Below are 15,951 nucleotides of genomic sequence, written 5' to 3'. Positions count from 1 at the left end.
ACATTGTTATATGTATTTCATTGTGGACACCAATTTCCCCTACATCACTTCATCATCAAGTCATATAATTATAGTGTTTGTATTTTTAAGGGTGTCTGCCTCTCATATCTCCAAGGTCTCTGTTGACTTGTTGGAGCGTACCATATTTTAGGTTACAGTTTCTTCTTCCACAGCATCTGTCATTGGCAAGGCAATTTGGTTTGGCTGCCAGAAAGCTGTGTATGGATGCATGTTAGGATTTAGCAGCAGAGGTGAATGCATAAGCAGCTCACTAAGGGTGTCCTCATAAACGTAATGACACATGCAGTATCTTGGCAGTGAGAGTTCTCCACGACCACAGTAGTATTTCAGTAGTTGTGGATTTTGGACAAACAGATATGACATTGCACGTTAAAATTGTACGACGGCACACGCTAAGAATTTGACTCCACTTTAATGTCATCCTCCATCGGTATCTTGACGATTTGACTTCTGCCTTTGTATCTTTTTATCTCGTTGAAAAATCTTCACATCCCTCAAAATACCCTCATGTGAACCCGCTGGTTTGAATGTTTGGTTGTGTGCAGGTTTGACATGGGAGGATGACATCACTCAGGAGGTCCTGTCCAAGGAGATGTCGAAACTCAGGAGGGTGCCCGTGCCACGTCTGGAGTCTAGCCCCATCTACAGCAGCAAGTCCAGGTTAGATTTCAGCTTCAGACTTCAGATTTCTGAGCATTCGATTTTAGCCTCAGTGAGGAGACTTTGGAGCGCTCATCTTTATGGACGGTGCCGTATTGTAGGTGAGCAAGGAGCAACCCGCTAATTATAGCACCTAGAAGTGCAGGGCTAGCACACGCTGCATAGGAAAGGAGATTTTCACAAAAGTTATTGATTTCCACTTTCTTTTTCTCTCCCTCTCCCCCATCTCTCTTTTGCTCTCTCGGTTTCTCTATATGTCTGTCTCTCTCTCTCTCTCTCTCTCTCTCTCTCTTTCCTCCCTCTCTCTGATAGACCGGCTGCCCAGGCTATGGACCCTGGAGACAGGAGGAATAAGCCAGTGGAGGTGGAGCTCAGTAGAAACCTCCAGATGTACCTGCAGCGGCTGGGCCTCCTCCCCCATACCTCCTCCTCCATTGGCCCAAAGACCCCCACTAAGGTGAGGGCCTCTTCAGGTATAGACGGCCCCTACAGACCCCCTTCAGTGCCCTATGTTAGACTAGGAGGAGCCAATAGGTTCATTTTTTACCACACAACTACACAGACAGGCATGTATGCAGACTCACACACAGTGGTGAGCTGGAATCATCTTTAGTGCTCTATAGGATTCCCCATACCAGGATATGAATAGCTCGACCACTGAGAGTGATTGTGATCTGCGGGTTCATTATGCGAGGAGAATTCCAATATGAGTTCAGGAGTTCACCTCTCTAATTAATGACACCCACGTGATTGGCTCTCTGTCATGTCCGTCATGGAGGAGCCGAACATGACATGGATGAATGAGAGGGGCCTGTCTCCCGCTGGGGCCAGCATTGTGGCGCTAGAGGAAGAGGGAACCGTTTATTTCAAAGTGGCGAGCAAACAAGGGGGAGGAAAATGAGGATGGAAAGAAAGAGGGCCTTATAGTTCTGTGATGTATGGATGAAATGTATGGATTATTGTGACCATTAATCACGGTACATTCCTGCCGTTAGAATATTTAACCTCCCTGCATACCATGTGAAAGAATGGTCACACATGATCATAGATATATCATGTTGCACTGTAATATTTCCTGGGTGATCACTTACATTTGATTTATGCTCTCTCTTCCAGAGTGACCGTTTCCATTCTAACATCCCCTCTGACTATCGCTCCAAGTCCCAGAATCAACAGTCATTGTCCTCCAACTTCCACCCCCTCTCCTCCTTCCAACCCCCCTACCAAGAGAGACCCCCTGCAGCCAAGCCCGCAGGCCAGGCAGGAACTCTCCTCATGGCAGCCCTGAGGCAGTACCTGTCTGGCCGGATGCCATCTCAGACAGGGGGACTGAGCTCCACAGCTCAAGCTGGGGCCTCCTCCCGCCTCCGCCCTTATTATAGTAATGGTTTAGAAAGTTCCAGACCCAAGGAGAGTTCCAAAGTGGACACACTTCTTCTGAAGGCCGGGGGCAGCCGGGCCCCTCCCGCCAAGGACCCTCTCAGTCCCATAGACGGTATGTGCCACTTTTTTTGAAAGAGCACAGTTCCTCCTTTGTCAATGTTAACCCTTTCTTAGCAATTGGATCAGTCATGAAGACCCCATTACTGATTGTTGTGTTGTGTTCTCATGCCATCTTTCCTTCTTTCTCTGTTTCATATCTATGCATCTTCCCATTCTCAAACTCTTCTCCATCCTCCATCCCACTCTCCCTTCTTTCCTTCTCATCCCGCTCCACACTCACATCCTCCCTCTCCGCTGCTGCTTCACCAGAGAGATTCATCCGGAAAGTTCTCCAGAACGTGGGCCGACACAACGTGGACGTGAACAACCTCGCCCCTCAAGACGTGGACCAGCTGGCTGGCCTGATAGTCGATGCACTGCAGGTGGTGGACCAGGACCAGGGCCAGAAGAATGCCAGGCCAGGCCCAAGAGACCTGGAGGAGGAGGAGGAGGAGGACGAGGAGGGGGGAGACGAGCCTGAAGAGGACAAACAGCAGGGCGAGGAGAGTGTCTCTCCATCTGCCACAGAGAAGACACAGGAGGGCACTCCTGGAGAGGAGGCTGTGCTCCAAGGTAGAGTGAAACCGATTTGAAGCGGCAGCCTCCTGGCTCTCGATAGAAGCCCAGAAACCTCACGTCCTCGGTGATCTCGAGACAGAATGATATTCCAGGCACACTGTGTGTCTTTTGGAAACTAACAATTCTGTCATGTTGTGAGAAGAGGTATTTCTATGGAAATGCATATTGTCTATAATGTGTCACACTTTTCTGTCGGTTGACTGTCATTGTGGGTTTTTCCTCACAGAGCGGCAATTGGAAAACAGTGCACACCCTGACAGTAACAACAAGGTAGGAAAACTCTGGATATAGTCAAGATAGGTGTTTGGAAAGAAAGTATAAATGTCAAACTGAACATTGACATTATAAAAGGTGATATTGTACCCTGGGTAGGCTAGATATGATATCCAGCTGCTTGTTTTCAAAAGGTTTGGACTCTTTTGATGCTACCCAGAAAGGCAAGAGTGGCATGTGTTTCATCTGTGGAATAGATACTCAACACAGGAGTTAAAAACTGATTAGGAAACTTTGTTAAATGGTCTTGATCACATACACACTCAGGCACACACACACATACGCATACACCTCGTGCTTATGCTGTCAGTCTGTTCTTTCGTCAAGGCCAAAACATTTCCAACTATTGCAACTAAGTGCATTTGGACTCAGTTATTCGACACTACATGTCCGACTTGTCATCACAAGCTAACCCTGTAGCAACGGGACAGGCTAGACAGGTCATATTTTAGCTGTAGCTCACTTGTGTGTGGGGGAGTTCTCAAAGGTCTTCCAGCACCGAGAGCATCACCAGTCGATTTCTGAAAATAAACAATAGTCTCGGCTCATTAAAAACGGCATGAAAGTCCATCCCTCCTGCTCCCTCCCTCCTGCTCCCTCCCCCCCTCCCTCCCTCCCTCCCTCCCTCCCTCCCGCCCTCCCCCCCTCCCCCCCCCCCCCCCCTCCCTCCCTCCCTCCCTCCCCCCCCCCTCCCTCCCTCCCTCCCCCCCTCCCTCCCTCCCTCCCTCCCGCTGACCTCTTCCTCTCTCCTCAGGCTCCGGACGCCAGCGTCCTAATCGGCAAACTCCTCGAATACCTGGACAAGACCTCCTCCACCGAATCCCCCCTCCGGAAGGGCGCGGCCCCGCTGGGGGCGGGGGGGCACGAGGAGGAGGAGGCGGCGGCGGCCTCCAGGGTGGGCCTGGAGAACGTGCGGAGCAAGACCACCCGCGCGGACGTGACGGTGCAGAAGAAGAAGGCCACGCAGACGGCCGACGTGGAGGAGGTGTCCGAGGTGGATGGCTGGATCCAGGAGGTGGCGCCCCCTCCTGCCAAGGTGGTGTACGAGGAGCCCCTGAAGAAGAACGTGCAAGCGGGGGAGCTGCAGCTCGATGTGAAGGCTGTGACCGGTGCCAGGAAGGCTAGCGACGATGACTACGGCTACGTCATCACAGACACAGAGTGAGTCGAGGGGTGTCGTCGGAGAATATGTCGACGCGGAATAGGTTGTGTTATGTCACCTTTTACACTGTTCGAACTTTAGAGATATTATTTACAACTTATTATTATACAACTTTAGATATTGTCTTGCATGTTAAGAGTTTTAATATCTTATTGAAAAGAGAAAATAGCTACAGTGTGTCATCGCCCAACCGTAACACATTTTTTTCCAGAAAATTCATTTTTTATGCCGCGTCCCTTGTTGCAGTTCTCTGGATTTGTAAAAGTTTGGGTTGCATGTTTCAAGCCTGAGTCTTTCACAGTACTTTTGATGAGGGACATGCTTGTGAGAGGTTCACCATAAGATCTTTTGGCCCCATTCAGTTTGGCCAAACTGTCATGGCCTTATTGAGAGTGTGCTCTTGCTCCCTCAGAGAGCACAGGGCCTGTCAACAGCAGGGTGAAAAAGTGGACGTGGCAAATGTAAAAGTCTCACATGGTGAATTGATAGGGGCCTGTTTTCCACTGCAATTTTGTTCTCCAAGTTGTAACAAGCTTAGTGATTGAGGGGGTATCTGGCGAGTCCATGGCTTCTGTATTTGGATGCCCTCGAATGTCAATGAAATCCCCACCCAGACTCTGTGGGGTAGTTCTGTTTCGAACATCGAACCATTATTGCACAAATCAATGGGGAAAGGCAGTTTATTTTCTGAAGAGACACTGTTGGAGTTGTAGCTCAGATGCTGAACATCCAGAGGTGTTCTCCATCCCTCTGGGTTTCTGATCCAGCAGAGATGCGTGCTGCACCTCAGCCCCCCCCCATGCACTATGGCCACGGTAGCTACCTCCTTATAGAAACATTCGGTGTCTTGTATTACCCAGCAGCCACTTTGAATAGATGGCTGTTCCACACCATGTCAGGCACTATTTCACTGGTGGTGCACTGTCAAGAGTGCAATTTGCCACAACATTCTAATGTTTTTCATCTGGGGTTTTCCCCACCACTGTGTAATACAAGATTTACATTTCTGTCTTTCTCGTTTCCTGTTTTTGGTTTTCTCTCAGAATGTTTAGCATTTTGTTTACGCTGTACAGAAACAAACTGCAGACTTTTTCCATTCGCTTTTTCTGAAGAAACAGGGGGCTATTTTGAGGCCGGGCAACTCAACATACAAGCCAAATTGTTTCAACCTCCTCTGTTACATGTACATTTCCTGTGGTCGCTGGGTCTTTAATGGGTTTGTGAGGAAGGACAATCAAACCACCGCAGAACCTTTCCACAGTTGCTTCGGTGTGAGTGCTCCTCTCCTTAGACTCTCCACAAGGCCTGTGCTGCCACCCAACTTCAACGTTCTTTTGATACTCGCTTTATGCTTACTCGTTTTTTGATGTTTTTTATTCTGTTTCATAAGTACGAAAAGACTAGTCCTTAGTCACAAGATACCTGTAAACCTGTGTACCTGTACCTCAAACCTGTGTGTGTGTGTGGGGGGGGGGTTCTTTTAGTATGAGTGTTCTTTTTGGTCCATGAACCACAGTCGTGAACCAGCAGTACAGCTCCTATTCCATTTTCACCTCCCTGTATGGCCTTTAGGCCCCAAACACAGGTGATTCATCAGAACCAAGCACCTGCCTCCCCCTCCCAATCTCTCTCTCTCTCTCTCTCTCTCTCTCTCTCTCTCTCTCTCTCTCTCTCTCTCTCTCTCTCTCTCTCTCTTTCACACATACACACATTTCACCTACCCCATCTTGTGTTTTCCCCCACTTATGTGCCTTTCACCCCCCACCCTCACCCAGCCCACGCTTGCCTCTCCGTCCCCTGATGCCTGCCCTCCTCCCATTGCCTCCCCCTCAGCAGTCCCCCTCCTCTCCCTCCTCACATCCTCTCAAAGCCCAGTCTCACTCTCTTACTGCCCCTCCCCGCATCCACACACACCTACTGCCCATCCCCCCCTCCACCCAACCCCCGCCCCCCCTCCCCCGCCTCCGCCTCCAAACCCTCCCGACTCTTCTCTCTCTTTCTTTTCTCTCTTTCACTCTCTCTCTCTCTCTCTTTGAAGTGTGAGAGGAATGTAATGTGTGCAGGGAGACTCTCAAACTCTCTTAACAGGCCAAGGTGAGAGATCATTTGGGACCCACTGGAGAATAGCAAGTATTGATGAACTCCTCTCTCTCCCCCTATCTCACTCTCTCTCCTTCGCTCTCCCATTCCCTCTATCTCCCTCTCCCTTTCTGCCCACAGACCACTACAGACAGATGAGGGCCTGCATTTGATGGAGATCCTGGCTCGAAGGGCCAAGATACAGATGACTGACTTCCTGGAGCTCTCGTACGTATTCCAAGTTGTGATGCCATTGCTTTGTGAGTGTGGTTAAACAGAAGACCCTTGTTGTCTAGTGCCTTTTCAGTTAATGATGTGAATAGTCTGAAGGATTCCTCATCCCATAGACCCTGGCTCTAGCTGTCAGGCCTGGACTGGAGCACACATGTTCCAGTCCTGTTCCTAAGATGTCTGTACTTCAGTTTCCCTCCCCCTATTCCTTCAGGCTTTTTCAGTACTTTTAGAAAAAAAATCCTGCTTGATACAAGTCATGGGATCGTTTTTTGACTATGTTCTGCCCTGCTACAAGAATACTAAACCAGAGCATTTCAACCAGGTCTGATACCGTTTCTCTCAAGCATTCCTTTCAGTAAACACAGTGCATGTAGTCAACCTGATAGAGAGTGGCTGGGGAGAATGTGACATTATTGACATGTGGTGCGGTTTGGAGTCGCGGCTGCAATCATTTATTAACGAGAATGAACTGGCGCTGAACTCCTGTCTCTTTCTCCCAAAGTCGTTAGGTTGTTCCCTGCAGGTGGCTAACATTGCTGTGAGGTGTGAAATGTGTGTGGCTGAACGCTCACACTTAGAATGCAATGAGGCTTTTAACGTCAGGCGCACAACTAAATGGGGGCCTAGTAGTGGCACACTACTACGTGTGTGTGTGTGTGTGTGACTGTGTGTGTGTGACAGTGTGTGTGTTTTGTCAGTACTATTTTTGTCTGACCTTTCCCTTAGCACAGGAGCACTTTCACAGTAGCTTTCACAGGGCACCTAAACGTATAGCCATACATTTGACGAAAGCACTTCATGTTAATAAGACTTTCTATATAACCTCAGAACAAACGCATCCATGAAATTGAGTTTTTAGCACCTGATACCACTTCATTTCCCAAAACTGCAGTGCTCAAAATGTCTCCTCTACTTTTTTCTTCTTCTTATAACATTGGGACCATTGTAATGTGCACATTTATCTTGAGCCACCCACTGTTTCACTCAATAACTATACAGTGGTAGTAACACAATGCCCCCCAATAAACACTCAGGCCCAATTGTGTACTTTTGTATGTTTGTGTGTGTGTGTGTGTGTGTTTTCCTCCACACATACATACACTCCAGTCCACCCAACCACACACAGACACACACAGACACACACAGACACACACCTCAGTCCTCTTGTTCCCCGTGCACAGCTTCTGTATCCACCCCATGGGTGGTCTCCACAGCGCCTGGGTCTAATGTATCTTTTGTCTCTGTCCCTTTCCCTGGAAATGAAAGGCCTGTGTGTGTGTAAAAGTGATGGATAGGTGGGGAGGAGGAGAGAGAGGGAGTGGGAGAGAAAGGAGAACACACAGCATCCTGGCTCTTTTATGGGCGAGCGCAGAGAAAGCCCAGCAGGGGGAGCCGCCTTGACAATTTGTCAGTGGCGCTACGCTTATTTTAGCTTAGCCCGGCTTCCCTGTAGAGGTAGCGTCAGCTGCCGTTCAGACCCCGGCTCAGGTCCCTGGGATAGGGCCCTGGCATAGCCTTCGATTCTGTACTTAATGTTTTCTTTGGAAGTGTAGGGTTGGTGTAAGCTGTTGACTACCAGGGGGCTTCCTCCACAGACATTCTGTGGTAAAGAAAATCACGGTCAATTCAGCTCAGGCAGTGAGGCCCTTTAATATTGACTCCAATTCAATATCATTTAAACAAATGTCAAGTATGTGCAATTTCATAAGGTTAGTTTTATATAGCTTGGCTCTTCTTTATTACTGAAATGCATGTTGATCAACAAACAATACTTGAGATGAACGGGTCATGTAAAGTCTCAGTTTTTCATCCATTACAACAACTGTATGATACTAACAAATGCAGTGGCCGATTAGTCTCAAAACCTCTCGTTTAGTTATATTTTTGGACCTGAAAAGCTGGAAGTTGCTGCCGAGGTTTGACGCATCGATGTGGGTGGTTTCAAGGCCTTTTTAGTTTGAGCTGAATGATAACTCTTGCGTAACCGTCACTGATTGTCGGCTGAAAATTGAAAAAGAAGCCAGAATGACGTAACGTCTTTGTGGAAGATCTCTTTTGGAAGTGTGACCACAAGGGGGAGGGAGAGAGGTACACTACCTATGGTGGTCGCTTGTAACATATACTATGGAATACACATATACACACAGATATCTAGGACATAGAAAACATTTTATAAACAAATGTGATTTGTAGCATTTTGGCAGGGACAGCCACTTTACATTGTGTTCAAATAAAAATGATGTATTTTCGTTATGCACTGTGGTGTATGTCTTACATTCATTTAAAACTAGATTTGGTTCTTCAAGGAAACACTATGGAATATGGCTTTACTGAGAACTACAAGGTCATTTCGGTTGTTCATAGTTCACAGAATGTTTTAAAACCTACTTTTGGTTGGTGTACAGGGAGCATATGAATGTGTAAGAAACTCACATGAGTGATTTGTCCTGTTCAAACCCTAATGGTCTGGTACTGGCAGCTTGATGTATCTTTTAGCAGATTTGACAAATTCATATAGCAATAGCTTGAAGGAACTGACCAAGAGCACTGTGATAAACAAACTGTCTTACATTAAAGAATGCCACCACAGTATGGCAACCTAGATTCAGGAAGAAATCTTTAATAAAGCCAATATTCCATTTTATTCCATTCAATTCATGGTTCTGATGGATAGTATCATTATAATTTGATGTATTGACATTTTGTATTAGTGTGGCCCAAATTGTTTAGAGTTCCAAACAGAATAATATAGATAATAATATAGACCAAAAGTTTAGTGTAGTCCTCAAAGGTCTGATGTGTACTGTAAGTGTAAGAAAGTAAGGGTTAATCGGTTGGTGACCCTCAAAGCCTTCACAACAAATGACTGTACTCCGTGACCTGGACCACCCACAGTCCCTCCATCTCCCACCTGCCTCTTTTTCTGCTCCGCTTTTTTTACAATTAAATGTGACACAGACTCCCCCCTTTAGACTGGTTTTGGTGTGGTACAAAATATGATGAGTTGGGGCGTGGACCTTCTTATTGGTCTTTTAGTGAGCTAGCCTATCTAGCTAGCTAATATATTTGTCCCTCAAACAAAGGTATATGCAATTACTAGTGTGTAGTGTAGAGCTCAGCCTTACATCGTCTTCAACAAGTTGTGCATCGCTCTGCAACACATGCTCACTCACAGATTGTTTGCACAACCCTACAATGGTTGTTCCAGGTTAGGGAATACATCACGTTGGGCTTGTCCCTTCATTGTTGACCAGTGCCTCTCTTCCCCCCTCCTCCACCTTGTCATTTTCTCGGGTGTTTGTAAAAGTGTGCAAGTGGCACTTCTTACCAAGTGCCACTTGCGGCCTTGCTTTAATGAGCTAGGTAACCAAGAAAAAAAGAAATTTATGTCTATAGAAAGTAGGCATAAAAATGATGTTTGGCTACAATGAAATATAATTATACGGCAGAAGGGTCAGTCTCTCTGGATGGTGTTTGGAATTTCCTACCTTTGTTTGTCTTTTCAGGGTGGTGGGCCCAGCAGTGACCTTCAAGGTGAAACCCAACAACCCCCAGAACGTGACCACAGCTGATGTCGCCAACGTCGCAGGTCAGAGTCTCTAATGTGTTGCTCTCTGCCACTAGCGGAAATATTCAGAATCTGTCATGCCACATTTCAACCAATATTAAATTAGTCACTAGCAATATTGTGAAAAATAATAGACATGACTAATTTATTACAGTACGTAATTGAGAGTGGAAAAGAGTATGAATACCCATCATAACCATAACATCAACTTTGATTGACTGACTGACACATTGACCTCATTGTCCATTCAATATGTCAAAGGAGATAAAATGATATAGTGATACAATTTGAGAACAGTATGAGCAAAGACTTCCCTTGGTTATACAACGATCTGTGTTTTTGACAGAAGGGAAAACGTATTTTTGATAAAATAATAACATAATTCAAGGTAGGTAAGGGTTTAGGCATTTCGAGTTTTAGAATTCTGAACAAAGAAGTCCTCCAAACACGACTTCCAGCCCACAAGATAGAAGGCCTGCGGTCACAAAAAATCCATTGGACAGTTCTGGGCTGCTACATACAAAAAGGTCTGGGCCGTGGTGTATCAAAGTGAACTTTGTTGCTTGGAAGTGACAGTGTGGGAGTGTATGTGAGCAGGCTACTGTGGCACATGTAGTGAGCTGGAGCGGTAATGAGGCGAGGTGTTGATGAAGTGAAGAATAAAGACCTGAGTGTGTGTGTCATTAGACAGCCTGTCAGTCCAGGAAGAGAGAAAGGGAGAGAGAGAGGCATCGAGGGCTGAACATTTAATGATTCCTGGCTGGGCCTGACTCTAAACTCTCTCACTCCGACTCCCACACAGACACACACAGACACAAGCCGATTACCCCAATACCCTGTACCTGGAAATGGGCTCTGTCAAAATAACTTCTGACCTTGCTTTTTTCTTTATTTTTCATACTAATGACAGGTTTGATAATTGAGCCCTCTCTTCACTTTCTTTCTTTCTTTTCTTTCTCTATTACACTAAAACCCTGAGAAATCAAAGGCATTACTGAGATTAATTCAAACATTTGACACATTTTCACGTTACATTTAAAATGGCAGCCTCTTACTCTAAGTGAACAGTGAGGGTGAGCTGTCTTCAAAGTATAATACATTGATAATACATCAAGCATTACATGGTTATTGTAATGGATTGCGTTGCATCATAAATTACAGACTTGGCATTTTCTTGAGAAAATGAGTGTCATTCTTAGAAGTGATAGCGGAGTTTTTTTCAGTAGACTTTGGATTGTTGCCTTAAGTTGGCAATATAGGACATACTATATCTGACAGAAAATTACCCATACAGGATATTTCACTTATATTAACACATACATGCAATAAGATTATACTAAGCATTAGACAAAGAAAATCATTCCAACCACATTTGAACCAAGTCTCAACATGATGACATCCCCCCTGCTTTGCACAGCAGATGATCGATACCGGCCTGGCCTACGGGGTTGGGCTGGTGTTAGATGATGGTTGAGTTGACAAAAGGATGTGGGCCGAGTAGGACTGAGCTCAGCCCCCGCTAAAACCCAGAGAGTACTGCTTCTGTCACGCGCGTCCCACCATTGTCACCAGCAATGGGGCCGGCGAGGGCCATTGTCAGGTGGAGCAGGGGGGAAGAGGTGGTGGGGAAGGGGGGGTGGGGAAGGGGGGGTGGGGAAGGGGGGGTGGGGAATGTCAAGATGGTGGGCAGAGGGGTGACGACCCCCATTGTTCAGGGGCGGGAGTGGGGGGGCCCAAAGGCCACTGCTAGCAGTGCGTGGCGGCCGTGAGAACGGGCTCCTTGAATGGAGGCGAGGTCAGGGTCAGGGCAGCGGGCAGCTCAATTAGCACTTTAAGCAGGGAGAGGCAGCTGAGGTACTCTGACTCCTCCAGAAATCAGCATCCTGACTTTCCTGGCAGCCCCCTCCAGTGTTCCACTGGGCTGGGTAAGCTAACGCTTATGCAAGGTTGAATCTGCTCAAAGCTCCCCTAGCTGTGTCTGAGACTGCTGTGGTAATATCCACTAAGTTCATTAAACACAGAGCCCATTTTGCTTTTAATTGATTTCTTTTCATTATGCACTAATGTGGCCCGATTTGAAAATGATGGTTCACACGCGTTGTTCTTGGCAAGTCTAGCAAGAAGAATGAGCCAAAATCAGTCTGAAAGTGTGTGTTAAACTGGTACATACTTACCTCAATAGGTTGTTGCAGCGAAAGGTGACTCTACCAAGTATGAATGTGTAGGGAGTAAATACTTAGTTAAGCAAGAGGTTTTTATACACCCCTACGTTATATGGATTCTTAGTTTGTTTATGAGGAATAAAAAGTGCATTGTCTCACCTAACAATGGCAAGGCTGCTCATAGAGTTGGACTGGAGTGTAATATCAGAGGTGTTTTGACGTGGAAATAAGTCTGTGTCAGAGGTCACAAACAGATCCAAACGTTAGAAGGCAAGAGTCTCTTACAAAGTGGGATAGTTGAAATGCTAGTGGGCAGGCTGGAGTATAAAGCAAATTCACATGCTCAGGATTCACTTGGATGGCATCAAATAGGCCTTAATGGGTCTGAAATACTTTATTTTTCTCTCTAACCCTCTACATATTTCCCTCTCTTCCTTTCTTTCTTTCACTTTTTTTTGCTCACACTCACTTTCCATATCACTAAGACTTTTTAACCTTGAAGTGCTTTTTCATCATTGCTTATTTCGACTCCAGAAACCATCAGCTTTCATCATCAGATTTCTGGACTACTCACAGCTTGAACTAAAACCCAATTCAAGAAATCATTATGAAGACAAAACGAAAGTTTTCTTCTTTTTCTTCTTCTCCTTCTTCTCCTTTTCATCTCTCTTCCAGGTGACTGGATTAGCATAGATCCCATACGCTGACAGCATCGACCTTCTCTCCAGCTAAACACTTGTCAAAATGCCAAATGTTATTACCTGGCTCCTTAGGTCAAAGTAATGGGGTATGTCTACCAAGCTAACTTATTTCATATTGATGTGAGGGTCTTTGACTCAAGAGCACTTTTACAGCCCTGACTTCCTGAAAGGGTGTGTATTGTATTTTAGAACAACCAGGGAACTGTATTCGATATGCATTCTTACCACTAACTATAATATATTGTCATCGTCTGTGTCATCCTGATATATGGGTTGTTAGACGGGTGTTTATAATTCATAGTCAAATTACACAAAATTAATCGTTTTGTTCTTCAATAAAAAAAAAAGATAATCTCAACTCCCATCATGATAGATCTCCAATGTCTGTTTTTGTCTCTCAGCGTCTGAGGAAATATGACACCTGAAAAGTGGCATACACAATTTGCCACCTGTTATCATTCTACGTCTTTATTTTTAAGAGTAACAACAATAATAGCAACAATTTAAACTCTTACCCAGCCGTCACATCCTTGGCGCTTAACATAATCATCAGGGACGGTGATAGCTTACTGTTTTTCATCAATTGCGGTTGTTTAGATGCCCTTCTTGGATGGTCTCCATAGGTTTCCTGTGTGTGATTTCATCAGTGGCAATTCTCCCATTGGGATGCATAACACACTTATACCCTACAGTGACTGAAATCCATCCAAGTTAACTTCATTTGATTTTGTCTGTTCCAACCTCAAAATGAGAATCAATTCTAGAACATTCTCTGCCTGATCCTTCTAAACACAGTTATTGGTCATTGATGCTATTTGTCACGACACATGCCACTGCTTTGTATTTCAACGTATCATCTTTTTTTTTTACTCCGGCTACCTTTGGTGATCTCTAAAATGTCCGCCCTTTAGCTGTGAGCAGGCACAAGCCTGTGGTTTGTTCCTAGTTCAGAGGCACCTGTGGTTATTTTGGTTTTGACTTCAGAGGGAGTGCTGAGCTGTGTGTCATCCTCCAGAGCTTCGGGAGCATCTGTGCGTCCTGCTGTGGAGGCGCACAGGGGAGCACAGGTGTTGCGCAGAGCTGAGTTTGTACAGCAGTGCACCGTGGTCCTATGCCAACCGCGCCAGCCCATGTGCCAGCCCAGGCATTGGCATCGCCGTTGGCAACTCCTCTCTCTCTCCCTCTCTCTCTCTCTCCCTCTCTCTCTCTCTCTCTCTCTCTTTCTCTGTCTATCTTTCTCGGTCTCTCTCTCTCTTTCTCTGTCTATCTTTCTCGGTCTCTCTCTCTGTCTGTCTCTGTCTCTCTCTCTCTCTCTACAAGGCACTCTGCCACGCTCGCCCACAGCTGGCAGCTCTTACAGAGTTGGCACAGCTCCTGACGTTGCTGTAACGTCGTTGGCAGACCTTTTGCAGATGGACCCTTTGCACCAGAACTGGCTTTCACACTCGCATCACTATTGCATCATCCGAGCAACTAGGGGACGGCCTGCATGGTCTCGGCTTCTTATTCCTCTGCTCAGATAGACATGTGGGATGTGTGAGTGCTATACTTGGGGGCCATTATCACACGTTCAGATGATGATATAATGGTCGTGGCGAGGGTTTGTGTGAGCTCTAATATACCGGTAAAATGTATCCTGCTTTTACAGCCCACAGAGTGTTAAGACCTTGTGTCTTTTAGATGTTATAACGTGGCATATCCCACTGAGCTAAAGCCGAAACTCTTTCTATGGCAGCGAACAAATCCCTCAACTTTGAAACGGTTCGAAACGTCAGCGCCATTGTCGCCACAGAGGACCGAATGTGTCATTCTACAAGAGACTGTGCTGCTTCAGGCTAAGCCTCTACCTCCTCCATATCTTGTCTTACCAACGGAGGAAAATATATATATTTTAAAATTCCAACCGACAAAAAAAAACATGTGCATTAGTCAGGCTGGCCTGCTTCCCTCCACAGCCCAGCTCTGCAGTGAAGAACGTTATTAGGGGGACTGATGAAACGCTCCTGTTGTTCACTCACCTCTGGTGGCCCCAGTAGGCTGGCGGCCCCGGTCCCTTTAGCCGTCTCCAAGAAGCCTTGATGAGGAGAGAAGTAGACAGCTGAATTGATTGGCCCACTTCAAGGCATGGGCCTTGATTACAGCAGCATTCAAGTGTTCCCCCCCTTCAACTCTCTCTCTCTCTCTCTCTCTCTCTCTCTCTCTCTCTCTCTCTCTCTCTCTCCACCAGGCAGACTGTCAGAGGACGCCTGGTGACTCACCTCTGAGCATTAGGCTGAATGCTGGAAGGGCTCTGCATGGAGAAACCCTCCAACTGGTCCAGACTAGTTATAACCCTAGTCGGTTGGAAATCTAATCCAATTTGAGTTTGATTCATGTTTAGATCTGAGTCGTGGTGGTAAGGCATGAGTTATTATGGATTCATTGATAGTAAGATATGAACATGGATCCTGTTTTCACTCAATTGTTATCATACAAATACACTAAACAGGTGGAATCAACAATCTTTTACGAGCTTGGATATGGTAAAAAAAACGCGGTTCAAAGAATGTTTCATCAAAGCCACAGATGCTTTCATGGCCGTCAGCTGTCTACGCAATGCCCGATTCCCACAGAAAGGTATCACTGCTTGATTCGAGTTCACTTACAGCAGGAGAGAGTGGCTTCTTTTGATGGCGTGGCCAACATGAAATGTCCGTCTTGAGCCCAGGCATTGTCTATTGCAGAGTGTTTTATGTATTAGAACTGAGAAACAAAAGGCAGCCAAGGAACTTCAAAGCGGCACGGTGACATTTAGGACTCGATGTCTTCAAAGACGAGCCTCCTTTTGTAGTTCTTCTTTTTGTGTATAATTAATGGATTCCTTCTTCCTTATAACTCCGTAGAGTAAGATTAAAACATAGATTAAGGTTGGCCTCCTAATTTCATTTTGCTTATATTTTTTGCTATAATAGTTTTTAGGTTTTCTGTGTGCAATCATGCAAATGTAACACAGTAACAAAAATAACAATGGATGAATCTCTGCCCATTTGG

The 15,951-nt window shown here is 45.9% G+C and overlaps 1 protein-coding gene across 1 annotated transcript in view; it reads left to right on the top strand.

Annotated features, from left to right (window-relative positions):
• Nucleotides 1–15,951, top strand: part of LOC134037040 (receptor-type tyrosine-protein phosphatase N2-like) — an 80,737-nt gene that overhangs the window by 14,345 nt on the left and 50,441 nt on the right. Inside the window, exons 4-11 of the mRNA XM_062482327.1 lie at nucleotides 567–681; nucleotides 994–1,138; nucleotides 1,798–2,176; nucleotides 2,434–2,736; nucleotides 2,969–3,012; nucleotides 3,770–4,176; nucleotides 6,398–6,484; nucleotides 9,997–10,079. Coding sequence (XP_062338311.1) covers nucleotides 567–681; nucleotides 994–1,138; nucleotides 1,798–2,176; nucleotides 2,434–2,736; nucleotides 2,969–3,012; nucleotides 3,770–4,176; nucleotides 6,398–6,484; nucleotides 9,997–10,079 — 1,563 coding nt within the window. The remainder of the gene's footprint in view (nucleotides 1–566; nucleotides 682–993; nucleotides 1,139–1,797; nucleotides 2,177–2,433; nucleotides 2,737–2,968; nucleotides 3,013–3,769; nucleotides 4,177–6,397; nucleotides 6,485–9,996; nucleotides 10,080–15,951) is intronic.

Source organism: Osmerus eperlanus, chromosome 16 (assembly GCF_963692335.1).
Source record: "Osmerus eperlanus chromosome 16, fOsmEpe2.1, whole genome shotgun sequence".
Lineage (NCBI taxonomy): Eukaryota > Metazoa > Chordata > Actinopteri > Osmeriformes > Osmeridae > Osmerus > Osmerus eperlanus.
The sequence above is the reverse complement of the archived record's forward strand: the minus strand, read 5'-3'. Positions and strand labels throughout refer to the sequence as shown.